Here is a 13854-nt window from a genome sequence, read left to right on the forward strand (position 1 = left end):
GCTCGGCCGTACCCGGCCGAGCGGGGCCCAGGCCCAAGCCCAGGCCCAAGGCCAAGGCCAGGCCCAGGCCCAGGCCCAGGCCCAGGCTGGCAGTGCCGGTACCGGTACCGGCCCCTCTCACTCTCTCTTCTCCGCGTCCTGCGCCAGGTTCAGGGCTGCTCTGGAGGCTACGGGGAGACACGAGGAGGGCGTTTAGGTAGCGGCCACCCAACCGGTGGCCATGTGTCACCATCCCCTTCCCTCCCTCTCCCGCTGCAGCAGAGGGGCTGGCAGGCAGCTCCTGCCTTCCCCGGGGCAGCTGCCTGCACCCGGAACGAAGCGGTGGGCTTTGAATGGAAGCACCGGCGCTGAGGAACACGGCGGGGCCGAGGGAAGACGCACGGCTTGGGGGTTCTGGCTACGGAGAAGCAAGAGGGAAAGCGCCTGCTCTACCCACGCCAAGGGAGGAAGGGGACGGTTGCGCGTGAACCACGCCGGCGTCTGCAAGAGCAGGAGCTGGGTTTGGCCGCAGCCGTCCGCAGGATCCGGCCAAGCGGCCGGTGGTTGCGGCGGGGCGATTCAGGCAGAACGGCCCCTTCTCCCTTCAGCGGCAGCGGGGACCGCGGCTGTTACATACAGACAAACTGAGCTGCGGTGCCACCTCGGCCACCAGCCGGGCTCTGCTGCTGATCAGAGTCTGCAGGACTGGACCGCGAGGCGCAAAGAGAAGAGAGAGAATTACAGAGGGGGGAGAGCGAACCCCCCCGCTCGGCTCCTGCCACCGCGGGGGGACGGGGCTGTGGCTGTGAGAGCACGGTCACGGAGAGACGGTCCCTTGCTGGTACTTAAAACGAGAGCTGCCCCAGTCCCAGCGGAGCCGGGCTGTGCTCCAGGGAAAGCCGCCTGCCCTGGACACGGAGCAGGACAGCGGGGACCGGGGGACCCACGTTACCTTCTCGCGTGACGCTGGAGGCCGCGTCCAGGGCTTTGGTGCTGAGGTGGCCCAGCACGTTGTCGACGGTCTGGTGGTGCCTGAGGAAGCAGGGCCGGATGACGTTCTGGTAGAGCACCTGCGACCCGTTCCAGGACACGGGGGCCATGCACCACACCAGGAACAGGCACTGCGGGGAGGAGAGACGCTCCAGAGCTGGAAGATGGCAGGGCAGGCAGGGGCCGAGCGGGGCAGCCCCCAGAAGGAGGGCAGTGACAGGGCAGCAGCTGAGCTGCTCCAGTCCCCCCCAGCCTGGCTCTGCCCCTGCCCAAAGGCAGCTTCCAAGGCTGGAGGTACCAGGACTGTGGGGAGTTCCACGATGGACTGTGGCCCCACCACGGCCACCACCACCACTGGTTCCTCCAAGTTCAGCCATTGGGTGAGAGGACTCTGGCCCTGGCAAAGCCATTACCTTCCCAGCGTAGTAGAACGGGAACCAGTAGAGGAAGATGTCGGAGAAGAACTCAGCTACGCTGAAGGTGCCGTACACCACCCAGTACGTCAGCCACGTGGTGTCGTCCTCCTTGCTGGAGCTCTCGATGGCTTTGATGCTGCGGCAGGAGAGGAGACGGGCGCTGCTGCTGCTGCAGCCCTGCTGCCAGGGTGGGCACCTCCTTCCCAAGTCCTCCAAACCCTGCAGCAAACCTGCCTACCGGGTGCTGCTGCCCCAAGCCGGGACCGTGCCAGGTCCCAGTGTTTTCAGGAAGACCTCAAGAGCTTCCTGACCACAACTGCCTGTTCATTTACCAGGCAGACCCTCAGCTAAGGGCAGGGAACGCTCTCCAGGCGCTGCAGGGAGGCTGGGCTGGGACACTGGTACTTACGAGACGTATGCGGGGTAGGCGAAGCCGATGAGGTTGCAGAGCAGCGAGGCGCCATAGCCGAACACCAGGTACAGCCCCAGGAACGCCACAGAACCTGCCGGGGGGGACAGAGGGGACGGCCATGTACCTGCCGACGCCGAGATGGCGAGGAGAGACCCTCGGTTCGCTGAGCAGGTTTCTCATCCCAGTAGTGAGAAGAGGCACGTGCCGGCACCCTCCAGTTGGGAATAACGACCGCCCCCAATTAATTCCAGTATGATCCTCCACACACCAGACCACTGAGGTGCTCAACACGCCGCTCACACAACCGCGCCGAGCCGCAGCACACGGCAGAGTCTGTCGTGGGGTAGAGGCGCTCCCTCATCCCCAAGGGAGCCACGATCTGGCCCCGTCACCGTTTGTCCCCTCCCTGGCCTGGAAGGGACTTGACGGCAACAAACTCGTAGTGCTTTTGACCCGTCACCAGCCTGGACCCGGGCCAAGGCTGCACAGACGTTGGGAGCGGAGACTTTAACACACACCTACAGTCCAAAGTGAAGGGACTCGGCTTCTCCCCCACCCGCAGGGCTCGGAGCCACTTGGCATTTTGATAACGACTGTTCAAGGACAAGCCGTGCTCCCAGAGCCTGCGTCACCTTTCTGCTCCCTGTACACATCCCCTGCACGCGCTTGTGCTGAGCAGCCACTGTTCATTAAGGATTCGGCCCCCTGAGAACCAGCAATCCAATCCCGCTTCCCTGTTATTAAATTAAATCGTTAAAATTAAATGTAAGCCATGGTTTTGGTCATTTGGAGCCTGCTCGGCCCTCAGACGCTTGCAGGAGGCTGGATCAGCAGACGGGGGAAGCCGGGGCAAGGAGCCCTTGCTGCTGAAACCACGGCCACAGCGAACAGCCCTCGCCCACGCAGGGGCTCAGCACCCAGCAGCTCCCTCCCAGCCTGCCTGAGGCAGCCGAAACACAGACCCCGAAGAGGCAGGGCGCAGGAAAGCAGCCTGGGGACAGGCAGAGCCGGCGTCGAGGGCATTTACTGTCCCAGCCCAGCAGCGTCTCCCCTACCCTGCCTACAAACTCCTCCATCCACGTAAGCGCCTTGCCCTGCAGCGGGCAGGAAAGCCAGGACTGAACCTGTCTGTGCCGGTGAATTAGAGGAAAGCCCTTGCTCGGGCTCGGAGGACGGATTATCCCCGCTCTGCTCACCGCAGCATTTCTGCGCCTTGCTCTGGCCCCCGGTGCGGGGCAGCCGCGGCTCCGGGCACGAACAGGGATTTGGGTCTTTCATAGGAGACAAGCAGGAGTAACGCGGCTTTGGAGGAATCACAAACCTCCCTTCAAGGAAAACTAACAGGCAGGTTCAGGCAGCGCTGGGTTTCATTCCCCCCAGAGTCTTAGAAGGGATTTCACGGGCTAAGTTTAGCCCCCAGAGAAATTTATGTAACAGCAAAAAAACAAGTGAAAGGCTTCGCTTACAAAGAAGAGCTGCTGAGGGGGGCAGCCGGAGCCGCCCCACGGTGCCTGTCCCAGCAAGGGCAAGCGGCCGGTGTGATGGCCAGCCCGCCTGGCCCCAGGCCTTGGGAAGGGGACACCGTCCTCCTCCGGGATGATTTTTACCCAGCCAAAGCCACCGCACGGCTGACCTGGCTGTGCTGCCCAGAGGCCAGGCGAGATGGGCTCCAAACTGCAGCCCGCGGGTCACTACTGGCTCCAGAGATGCGGAACCGACCCTGCTGGGTTCAAAGACAAATTAGGAATTGCTCCAGAGCCAGGGGAGGGAGAAATCGCGTGGTTTTAGTTTAGCAGCAGCTTCTCCTTTCCAGGACAGGGACCGAGAACACGGGACCATCGCTCTTTGGTGGAAGCGGTGCCTCCGCTCTTCACCCACCCCCAAAAGTCCATCACACCCGAGCACGACCAAAGCCCCGGGACCGTTTTGCTCGGAAGATGCCCGACTGCCACGCACATGCCCGTTCACAGACCCCTTTCCCCCTCGGAGCAGGAAAACGAGCCCTGCAGCAGGTAAAGGACCAGGAAATCGCACCGGGAGGCGAAAGGCAGCGGAAGCGCCTGGCGGGACGTGGGCAACCGGCAAACCCCCAGCCCCTCTGGGAGGTTTTATATAAAATACTGAATCGGAGAACGCGGACAGGCAAGTCGTAAATTGGCAGAGAGCGGCACGGGGCCGAGGGTCAGAGCCGCAGCGAGGACAGGAGAGGGGTCACGTCACGCCGGGAGGACCACGCTCCCCGGGGAGATGCCGGCTGGTTTCTCATTAACGAGCAAACAGGATCTGGTTAATGGCGGGACCTCTGCCCTCCCGCCGGGGAGGGAGGCGAGTCCCCGACACCCGGTCTGACCCGCCACATTTTGGGGGCTCACCCATCAGGAAGTGGGGACCCCCCTCCATCAGGGCCAGGCTTCTCGGGGGTCTTGAGGGTCTGGCCGAGACCCCCGACACGCAGACCCCGTGGGTTTCGGGGTGTGCCTCCCCTCGGGTCGGGGTGCGGGATTTCGCACCTACCGAAGGCGAGGACGGGCAGCGCGCCGCCCCCCAGGCATCCCCCCGGCCCCCACCCCAGCGCGGCCCCGCTCCGAGCGCACCCAGCAGCCCCCAAACCGGAGGGGGGGGGGCCCTGCCTGCCCTCCCGCAGAGCCCAGAGTCACGGTGAGGGGCTGCCAGGGCTCCCCAGGAAAGCGGAGAGACCCTCGGAGACATCCCCCCCCAAACGGCAGGGGCAGGAAGGCAGCGGGGCCGGGGGGTCCCGGGGGGGGTCCCGGGGGTGCCGGTCGCACCTGTGGCCAGGTAGAGCCGCCGGACGCCGGTGCGGGCTTCCAGGCGACCCAGCAGGTCACCGAGCGGCCCGGGGCGATCGAGGAGGCGCTGCAGGCGCTGCGGCACCGTGCCCATGGCTGCGGCGGCGGCCCCGGTCCCGGTCCGACCCCCCCCGGTCCCCTCCGCCGCCTCGCGCCGCCGCGGGCCAATGCGGCGGCGGGGCGGGGCCGGGAGGGGCGGGGCGGGGCGACGCTGTCGCCATGGCAACGCCCGCTCAAGCCCTCTCAGGCCTCGATGGCGGCGCGGCCGGGGCCGGCGCTGGGGCTGTTCCTGGGGCTGCTGGTGGTGGTCGCCGCCGCCGCCCCACCGGGCCCCGCCGAGCCCCGCGTCTACCTGAGCAGCTGGGCCGTGCGGGTGGCGGTGGGGCCGCGGGAGGCCGGGGGCCTGGCCCGCCGGCACGGCCTGCTCTGCCTGGGCCAGGTGCGGCCTGGTCGGTGCCCGTGGGCCGCCCCCCTGCCCGGGGAGGGCGACGGGGCAGGCGGGGGCCGGGGGGAGCCCAGCACCTCCTGTCCACACACCCTCGTCCCACCCGGCGTCCCCCTCCGCTCGTCCCCACGGTGTGTCCCACGGCGGGACACTGGTTTAATTTTAAAATTAAAATTAAATTAGATCGTTCCCTCTAGTGCTTCTAAACCGCTGGACGCGGATGACAGCAGAAGGGTTGCAGGTTGCTAACGGCCTCTGTGTGCGCACGGGTGAGCGAGGAAACCCGAAGGCACACACAAACCTCTCCAAATGGTGCTCTCTGCTCGTCCTGCCGCCTACAGCTCGCATGGAATGCATCTTTCTGATCTCTGCGGCCCACGTAGAGCCGGCACACGCGTCCCCAGCCCAGCTGCTTGTCTAGAAACCGTCTCTTACAAGAGCTCTTTGCGCCTGCAGGTGATGGAGGGAGAGCCTTATTATCATTTCAAACACCGCGGCACCAGGCAGAAAGCCTTAAGCAGACACTGGGGCTGGAATATGCGCCTGACAAAAGAGCCAAAGGTAGGGAGAAGGCAGTTGCAGGGAGCGAGGCTACCGCACGCCACGCTGGGCAGGCTCTGCCTGACACCAACCACTCTGCTTCCCACCCAGGTCCTCTGGTTTGAGCAGCAAACCGTAAAGAGGCGCACGAAGAGAAGCGTCAGCGTGGTGCCAACAGATCCCTGGTTCCACAAACAGTGGTACATGGTGAGATTTTGCTGCGCTGTCTTCTAATCCTCGAGCAAATCGCCTCCCCGACCCGTAAACAGGACTAATGCTGACAGTGATGAGGCAGCAGAAGAGTCCTTGAAGGTCACCCGCAGCCTGCTGCCCAGCGGCTGATCAAATTTAATCCGTTTTCCAGAACAATGACATCAATCCCGATCTAAACATCCTGACTGCTTGGAGCAAAGGGTACACCGGCCTGGGGGTCGTGCTGACCGTCCTGGATGATGGGATTGAGAAGGACCACCCGGACCTGTCTGCCAACTACGTAACTACGACGGGCTGAGCAGCGCGGGCTGCAGGAACCGGCTCCTTCGGGGCGTGTTGTCTCCAGGGGAGGGTGGGAGCTGGTGCTTTCATCCCGCCCGTGGGACTTTGCAGTGGGAACTCAGCCTCTCCGTGGCTGGATCAAAAGGTTTGGTGTCTCCTGCAGTGAATTTTCACATCGAGGAAATGTTAGAACTTGTACACGCTCAAGCCCCCAGAATAGATGTAATTACAGCAAGCTGCAAAGCCAGTAAAGCTGGTAAGCCCTCACGTGCTCCGAGAGCCGAGAGGAGAGAATAGGTAAATGTTAGTTGTTGTTTATAACAACATCGTTTCGGTGGTTTATAGTTCCTCTGTCCTCACTGCGCAGCCGGGGAGGCTCACCCGCGGGTGACTTGCCGTGCTGTGCTTTCTCACTGAACGCGAGCCTGGGTACGCTGCAGCAGTACAGCGGCGTGCAAAGTTACGCTCCGTTAGTGAAACCCTGTTTCACTACTCCAGGTTAAGCCCACGCAGTTGCTGGGTGCGAAGGGCCCCCCCTGCCCTCTCCGGGCTGGGCAGGCAGCGAGCTCGCGGGCAGGCAGGGCGATCCACGCTGCCAGACACCGAGCAAAGCGCCAGGAGCCCATGTCGAGGTGTCACAACCCACGCCAAAAAGCAGTTTGTTCATGCCAGTGCCTCTTTTTGCAATAGGACCCCCTGGCAAGTTACGACTTCAACAGCAACGATCCCGATCCCCAGCCCAGGTACGCCGCCGGGGACGAGAACCGGTGAGTTTTGCCAGCTGACTGTCCAACAAATCTCTTCCTTGTGCTGGGTGCTTTATCTCTCGGGGGGCTGACGCTGTCCCAGGCCCCTTCACCCCTCGCAGGGGATGGCTCACGTGCTAACTCTGCCCCTCAGGCACGGGACACGCTGTGCAGGAGAAGCGGCGGCTGCAGCCAACAACCGAATCTGCGGAGCAGGCGTTGCGTACAACGCCAAAGTCGGAGGTGAGCCATTGCTCCCACGTGCTGGTAGGACGGGGATCACGAAACAGATCCGGCACGCTGGGGGGACACATGGCCCCAGACAGGGCTGCTCTGGGGGGAACCGGAGGCTTGCAGGGGGGTAGAGGGTGCTGCGGTGTTACCGCACACCCGGCCGTGGTGCCGGGCTGGGTGCTCACTGGGGTTTTAACGCCCACCCCAACACGGGGCTCCGGCAGGCAGCACCAGCACCGTGCAGGCTCGGGCTCCCCTGCGGGAGGGAATGTGGCAAATGGGGTTAAAAGCTAGGAGAACTCACTGGGCTTAATTGCAAAGGGCTTAACGAGGAGCTTTGGGGACGAGCTCAGGGCAGCGGCCGCACAGACTTGCGGGAGCCTGATCTGCTTAGGGCAGCATCATGTGAAAGGTGCTCAAGGCAACCGTGGGGGTGAAGTGGGGGCTGACGAGACGCTGCTCAGCCCTTATGTTCACGTGGCGTGTGCGAGCCTCACGTCCACCCAGAGCCGGCGTGGCCTCCCGAGTGCTGCCGCCTCTCGGGCTCTGCCGCTCCTCGTCCTGGCCCTGCAGGTGTGCGGATGCTGGACGGTCCCATCACGGACATGGTGGAGGCTCAGTCCCTCAGCCTGCGTTCCCAGCACATCCACATCTACAGCGCCAGCTGGGGCCCCGAGGATGACGGGAAGACCGTGGATGGGCCAGGCGTGCTGGCCACGGAGGCCTTCTACAGAGGGGCCACCAAAGTAAGCTCGGCGCTGGCCCCGGGGACCTCGTTGGCACGAGGACTCCCTGCTCACCCCCCCTCTGCCTCCCCGCTGCCAGGGACGGGGTGGCCTCGGCTCCGTCTTCATCTGGGCCTCCGGCAACGGCGGGATCAACTACGACAACTGCAACTGCGACGGGTACGCCAACAGCATCTACACCCTGTCGGTGGGCAGCGTCCTGGCGGGCGGCCAGAGGCCCTGGTACAGCGAGGGCTGCTCCGCCATCCTCACCACCACCTACAGCAGCAGGACCACGAGCGAGGTGCAGATCGTGAGTGCCGTGCCGGCTCTGCCGGAGCCGTGACCCTCGGGCGGACACCGGTTCCCAGCACAGAGCGGGCTCATCCGAGCCCTCCTTACCTGGGGAGGGAGAGGGAGGCTTTATTAAAGTGTCTGCATTAGACCCCAAAAAGCATGAAGAGACGCGGAGGGAGCATTGACTGAAGTTACCCAACTCCAGCCAGTCCTGCCCTCTGCTCCACAGCAGGCAACGGTGCCGAGACCCCTCCTTTTCCCCCCCAGGTGACCACTGACCTGCACCACCGCTGCACCGACAAGCACACGGGCACCTCCGCCTCGGCCCCGCTGGCCGCGGGAATGATAGCCCTCGCGCTGGAGGCCAAGTAGGTGCCATGTGGCAGCGGGACAGTCCCCAGGGAGCACCTGGTGACTCGCCAGGGCCCTGCAGGGACAAGGAAGAGGGACTTTGCTAGCAGGGAGGTTTGGGGGTGTGGAGCTGAGGTCTCCCCAGGCTCTGGTGGGGCAGCCTCTTCTCTCAGAACACCACGGGAGAGCGGCCAGAGGCAGGAGGAGAGTTGTCCTCTGGAGGTCTCTGTTGCTCCCGTTTCGGCAGTGAAAACGGTTGTGGTGGGACCAGCTTGGACCCAGACAGCTAATTTACCCACGTCAGAAGTTAGAAGAGCCAAATTTCACCCTCAAAAGCTAACCCAAAGCAGAGACCTCTGTCTCCAAGTCCTCCTTGCTTCCAGCCCCGCACTGACCTGGCGTGACCTGCAGCACCTTGTCATCAGGGCCTCCAAGCCTGCTCACCTGCAGGCAGAGGACTGGGCCGTGAACGGCGTCGGACGCAAGGGTGAGTTCAGGGCTCAGCCGCTGCCTGCCCTGCCTGCTCCTGGCTGCGGGGGGACACGCTGCCCCTCAAACTCCTTGCCAGCAGGCCTGGGGCAGGAGCCCCCCGTGCTCTCTCAGTGCAGAGGGGCTCAAGTGTCCTCTCTTGGGTGGCATCTGCTTTGCAGTGAGCCACCACTATGGCTACGGGCTCCTGGACGCTGGTCTGCTGGTGGAGATGGCCAAGGCATGGACAGGAACTCGGCCTCAGCAGAGGTGTTCGGTCAAGGCTCTTCACGCCCCCCGGTAAGGGACAACATCCCCTGGGTCCGACCTCATGCGAGCTCACACAGGGACTTTCTTGTAGCAAATTCATGTGCCCATTGCTTTCCAGAAAGTGGTCTGTGCTGCACGGCTTCTGCTGTAACCACAGGGCTGTGCTTAGAGGTCATGGTGGAGGGCAGGATGCCCTCGGAGGGGGAAGGGATGCCCTCACCTCTGTCTTGTGCTTGGTAGGAACATCGGCTCCAAGCTCACCGTCTCTACAGACATCTCCTTCTGCCTGGGGAGGACCAAGCACATCCACTCGCTGGAGCACGTCCAGGTCCAGCTCTCTCTGAGCTACAGCCGCAGGGGGGACCTGGTGATCGCTCTGACCAGCCCGATGGGGACCACGTCCATGCTGGTGACCATGCGGTAAGGGCGCCCTGCGAGCTCACAGGGAGCACGTTGCAATGAGACTTAGCAGCTGCTGGGGAGCAGAGGGGGCTCCTCCTCTCACAGCCTCTCCCGGGGCCAGGAGGCTCTCCCCCACACTGAAGTGGGTGCTTCGGGTCCCCACAGGGAACGGGCTCACCGTGCCCAAGGCTCCTCCGTGGCCCCCACCCCATTGTACCAAGCATAGGGTGACTCTAGGGGCTGCATCCCTCCCCACCAGCGCCTGGGCTGTCACTCCCGGCTCTCCTCTCCTCTCCTCCAGCCCATACGACACCAGCCAGCAGGGCTACAAGGACTGGACCTTCATGTCCACACACTTCTGGGACGAGAACCCCAACGGGACCTGGACGCTCCGGCTAGAGAACAAGGGCGATGCCTATAACACAGGTGGGTGTCCAGGGCCCCGGGGGCGTGAACCCCATTCACCGAGGTCACCCAGTGCCTGGTTTTTCTTGCCTCTTCTTTCCTCCTCTTTGATTAGCCACTTGTTGCCTTGTCCTCTTCCTGCTCCTCCCGGGCACGGGGTCTGGCTAGAGCCCTCTTTTTCTGCAGGGCCATGTTGGTTCGTTTTGAGGGTCTCTCCGGCCAGCACACAGCCAGGAAGGGGGCATGGTTTGCTCTCCTCCATATGGCCCCGGAGCTTCCAGCCCCGCATCCACCAGCTTGCGGATCCCAAACCCTGGAGGGTGGGAACGCGGCTGCCGTCAGTACCGAGTCCTGTCCCTCCTGCCCCCAGGTCTGCTGACCGGCTTCATCCTGCACCTCCACGGCACAGACGAGGACGTGACGGCCAGGCGCTTTACAGCCTCTCCCGTGGACGAGTGCATCAGGCGGGACGCGCAGGGAGCCTGCGAGGGTGCGTCCTTGGGCAGGAGGGGACAGCGCTCTCGGGCCCCGCAGCCTGGCTCACGCCACCGTCCCCCCGCAGAGTGCGGCAGCTCTTTGTACGCCTACCAGCGCTCCTGCCTGGCCTACTGCCCTCCACGCTACTACGGCCGTACCCGGAGAGCCGCCGCCGCGAACGCGGCCCGTGTCTGTGCCAGCTGCCACCCCTCCTGCTACACGTGCCAGGGCGCTTCGGCCAACAACTGCTCGGCCTGTCCCCCCGCCTGCACCTTCGACGAGCTCGCCCACTCCTGCTCCCCTCTGCAGGGCTTCCCCCCCGAGGGGGGGCTGCAGGGGGACCTTCTCCCTGTCCTCATCTGCGGCGGCCTGATCCTCTCAGCCGTCCTCTATGTCACATACCGTGTGGCCTTTTGCGTCGTGAAAGGTGGCTCCTGCTGTCCCCGGGCTGGAAGGACAGCGTGACACCAGCCTGGACTTCGTGGACACAGGTGGCTGGATCCCAGCCTGAGGCAGAGCTGCCCTCACCCGGCTTCCAAAATAAAGCGGTTGTTGCCTTTCTGGACCGCCCTCTCGGAAGGGCGCCTTCCCGGCAGCGCCTGGCCTGATCCCACCCTTGTTTTGTGCATGGGCAGAGAAACGGGTGGTGGCTCCCCTCCCCGCCTGGCTCGTCCCCCCACATCCCCCAGGGACCTGAGCCGTGCCGGGAGGCCCGGCCTGGCACGCTGCTGCGGAGGAGCTATTTCCAGAAGGGCCGGGATGAGTGGCCGGGAGCCCTGTGCCCTTTCCCAGGCACGGAGGGCCGTGGGGAGGGGGAGACGTGGCTTCTCTCCAAACAGCTGCACCCGAGTGACCGCAGCCAGCTCCTCCAGCACGAGCTTAGCCGCGAGCCCACAGCTTTCGGCAGGGGAGAGGCAGCCGGACTCCGAACTGCTGCTCGGGGAGGACAGCCCGGACCCGCACCGCTGCGGCGGTGCAGTCCCTGGCTCTTGTTTACCAGCAGCCTTTAGTCCTTAAAAAAGGGGTTCCAGGGTTGCTGCACCCCACGGCTTCCCTGCTCCCCCGCCGCCACATTAATGGGGACGAACGCCCTTGCTGTCCCATTAGGGCTGGCAGCAGCACAGCGGCAGCTGCGCCCCGGCACGCAGCGCGGCACCAGGCAGGGCTGGGACGGGCACGGGGATTGCTGCCAGCTGGGGCCCTCCCAGGGGCACCGGGCACCACACGGGGCTCAGCCTCCCAACCGCGGGATCCCGGCTGCCCCGGGACGCGGCTGCGGCACGGTAGGGTGGGGGCGGTTTGTCCCCCCCGCACCGGCTGTGCCGTCCCCGAGCGCGGCGTGTTTGCGCAGCTGAGGAGCTAGAAAAGAGAGCAAGACCTTTGTCGAAGCGTATAATCACCCCTGAAACCAGCCCTTGGCCGGACCGTACAGAGCACAGGCAGGAGGGAGCCGGGACGGAGCTTTTCCTCACGTGGCAGCTGAGAGCAAGGGGCTCTCCGCGCTGGGACCCCCCAGCCCCGGGGACAGGCTGGGATCCGCGCCTCGCCTCGGGGGAGGCGAGCGGAGTGCGGTTGCAGACACCAAGGGAGGGGTCTGGGGGCGAAACACCCTCCAGCCCAGCGCCGCGGGGTGAGTTAGGGCCTGGAGCACGGCTTCCCCCGCAGCGGTGTGAGCCCCACCGGCCCCTCCGAGGGGTTTTCTCCAGCCCGCTCCCCTCTGCCCGGGCTGGCCTAGTCCTCGGCGGGCAGCCTGGGGTGTGGGAACCGCCGCTGGATCTCGGTGCGCACGTCATCCTGCCCGGGGAGAGACGGGGATGGGGAGGGCTGCGCCCGGAGCGGGGTCCGGGGGACCTCGCACCACCCTGCCCCAGGAGCCCAGGGCACCCGTCCCCTCCCTGTCCCCAGCCCCCCGGTTCTCACCACCCGGCTGAGCTGTCCCAGCAGCGGGGTGAGGCGCAGCAGTTCCTCGTCCCGTGGATCCCCCCACCACCTCGGTACTGGGATCCAGTTGGCAGCCTGGGGAGAGAGGGCGAGCGCTGGCCATGGAGGAGCCGTCGCAGCCGTGGTGCTCCCGGTGCACACAACCTGCCCCCCCCCCCCCGAGAGCCAGCACTGCCGGTACCTGGGCGGGGAAGCCCTGGATGACGTGGTCCAGGGCCACCGTCTTGGCCAGGTCCCTGCCCAGGCGGGTCAGGTCCTTCCAGTAGCAGCCCCGGGCGCAGACGCAGTCCCGCTGGGAGAGGCAGTGCCTGGAGGGGGAGGCAGAGCCCGTGGGGACCAGTCCCTGCCACAGGGGAGGTCCCCAGCGGGGTTTCACCAAGGCCATCACCTGATCAGCTTCTTCCTGGGGTCCAGCACATCCAGGACCTTCTCGGCGTAGTCCTGCTTCGCAGTTGTGAAGATGAAGATCTGGGGGAGCAGGTGAAGGTCCCTGCACAGGCTGCCCGAGACCCCCCCACGCTGATGCAGCAGCACCCTACAGACCCTGGGGGAAACACCCTGGGGACTCTGGGTACCTCGTAGGTCTTGGAAAGACGCTCCAGGAACTGCTGCACGTGGGGACGCAGCTTCACATGGACCTGGAAGGGAAGAGCATCTCCAGGCAGCCCCAGAAAACCACCAGCACCCTTGTCCTGACACCGAGGTGACCCCCAAGAGGGGGGCCAGCACCCCAAGCAGGATCCCAGGGGTCTCTTGGCCACCCTCTCCCCTGGGATTTCAGCCCCTGGGGCCCATTGCCCCTCCGGCTACTGGGGAAGGACACGGGCACAGAGGACACGTGGACACCGTGGCTCTTCACAGCCCTGAGTCACAGCCCTCTGTGCCCCCCCTGGGGACCCAGCACCCCGCTGTCCCAACACCGGCTCATGGGCACCCACCTCATAGGGGTCTCCCTGGAAGACCGTGGTGAAGGTGGCCGCGGCGCCTCGCCGCCAGCCGGCGAGCACGGAGGAGCAGACCAGGGTCCCCTCCTGCAGGGCGGGGAGCAGAGTCAGACCCCAGCCCCGCGGCCACAGCCCCCCCGAACCCCCCCAGCTCACCAGCTCCAGGACGAGGGTGCGCTCCGGCATGCTGCGGGTCTTCCGGGGACCATCCCTGCCGGGCGCCGGGACTGCGGGGACCAGCCTGGCCGGAGGAAGGCAGAGGGTCGGTGGTGCAGCGGGACTGGGGGGGCCGTGGGGACCCCCTCCCATGTACTCACAGGCTGGGGGCAGCGGGGTCCTGGCACTCATCCATGGGGAGCCCCGAGAAGTAGGCGCCCTTATAGCAGAGCTGCAACAGGGGGCTCGCGGGCTCTGTGGGACAGAGGGGTCCCCTCAGCACAGCCTGGGGCAACCCCCCCCTTCCCCAGGCAGGGGGTGCCCCGGGGGGGGACACACTCACCCCTTTCCCCA

At 65.1% G+C, this 13854-nt stretch overlaps 2 protein-coding genes across 9 annotated transcripts; one reads left to right on the forward strand and one right to left on the reverse strand.

The window, feature by feature from the left end:
• Nucleotides 1–90: 90 nt before the first annotated feature.
• REEP6 (receptor accessory protein 6) lies at nt 91–4759 on the reverse strand. Of its 3 annotated transcripts, XM_075175735.1 has the most exons (6): nt 4584–4722; nt 1795–1888; nt 1383–1521; nt 932–1100; nt 617–684; nt 92–167 (listed from the first exon to the last, which is right to left on the reverse strand). In XM_075175735.1, exons 1-6 carry the CDS (start codon nt 4696–4698, stop codon nt 150–152), a joined length of 603 nt encoding a protein of 200 aa, XP_075031836.1. In that variant the 5' UTR covers nt 4699–4722; the 3' UTR covers nt 92–149. The 3 variants fall into 3 exon arrangements, with proteins under 3 accessions (XP_075031837.1, XP_075031836.1, XP_075031835.1); XM_075175736.1 differs by lacking the exon at nt 617–684 and having other exon boundaries at nt 91–167; nt 4584–4759; XM_075175734.1 differs by lacking the exons at nt 92–167; nt 617–684 and having other exon boundaries at nt 825–1100.
• Nucleotides 1888–11056, forward strand: PCSK4 (proprotein convertase subtilisin/kexin type 4). 6 transcript variants are annotated; one of them, XM_075175727.1, is made up of 15 exons: nt 1888–3141; nt 3611–3809; nt 5506–5610; nt 5701–5796; nt 5954–6082; nt 6775–6851; nt 6985–7073; nt 7638–7810; nt 7890–8102; nt 8354–8454; nt 8821–8924; nt 9088–9205; nt 9416–9595; nt 9879–10003; nt 10353–11056. In XM_075175727.1, the coding sequence occupies exons 2-15, from the start codon at nt 3735–3737 to the stop codon at nt 10922–10924; spliced, it is 2157 nt and encodes a 718-aa protein (XP_075031828.1). In that variant the 5' UTR covers nt 1888–3141; nt 3611–3734; the 3' UTR covers nt 10925–11056. The 6 variants fall into 6 exon arrangements, with proteins under 6 accessions (XP_075031828.1, XP_075031829.1, XP_075031831.1 ...); XM_075175728.1 differs by having other exon boundaries at nt 1888–3809; nt 7890–8093; XM_075175730.1 differs by lacking the exons at nt 5506–5610; nt 5701–5796 and having other exon boundaries at nt 1888–3809.
• The last annotated feature ends 2798 nt before the right edge of the window (nt 11057–13854 follow it).

The sequence above is a fragment of the Calonectris borealis genome, chromosome 28 (genome assembly GCF_964195595.1).
Source record: "Calonectris borealis chromosome 28, bCalBor7.hap1.2, whole genome shotgun sequence".
NCBI classification, from domain to species: domain Eukaryota; kingdom Metazoa; phylum Chordata; class Aves; order Procellariiformes; family Procellariidae; genus Calonectris; species Calonectris borealis.

Excerpts from the sequence above, each read along its gene's own strand:
- PCSK4 (XM_075175727.1), top strand. The coding sequence starts at position 3,735 with ATGCCCGACTGCCACGCACATGCCCGTTCACAGACCCCTTTCCCCCTC. Across the intron at positions 5,797-5,953 it reads TCCACAAACAGTGGTACATG|AACAATGACATCAATCCCGA; the intron begins GTGAGATTTTGC and ends TCCGTTTTCCAG. Across the intron at positions 10,004-10,352 it reads GGGCGATGCCTATAACACAG|GTCTGCTGACCGGCTTCATC; the intron begins GTGGGTGTCCAG and ends TCCTGCCCCCAG.
- REEP6 (XM_075175734.1), bottom strand. The coding sequence starts at position 4,698 with ATGGGCACGGTGCCGCAGCGCCTGCAGCGCCTCCTCGATCGCCCCGGG. Across the intron at positions 1,889-4,583 it reads GCGGCTCTACCTGGCCACAG|GTTCTGTGGCGTTCCTGGGG; the intron begins GTGCGACCGGCA and ends CCCCCCCGGCAG. Across the intron at positions 1,522-1,794 it reads GCCTACCCCGCATACGTCTC|CATCAAAGCCATCGAGAGCT; the intron begins GTAAGTACCAGT and ends CTCCTGCCGCAG.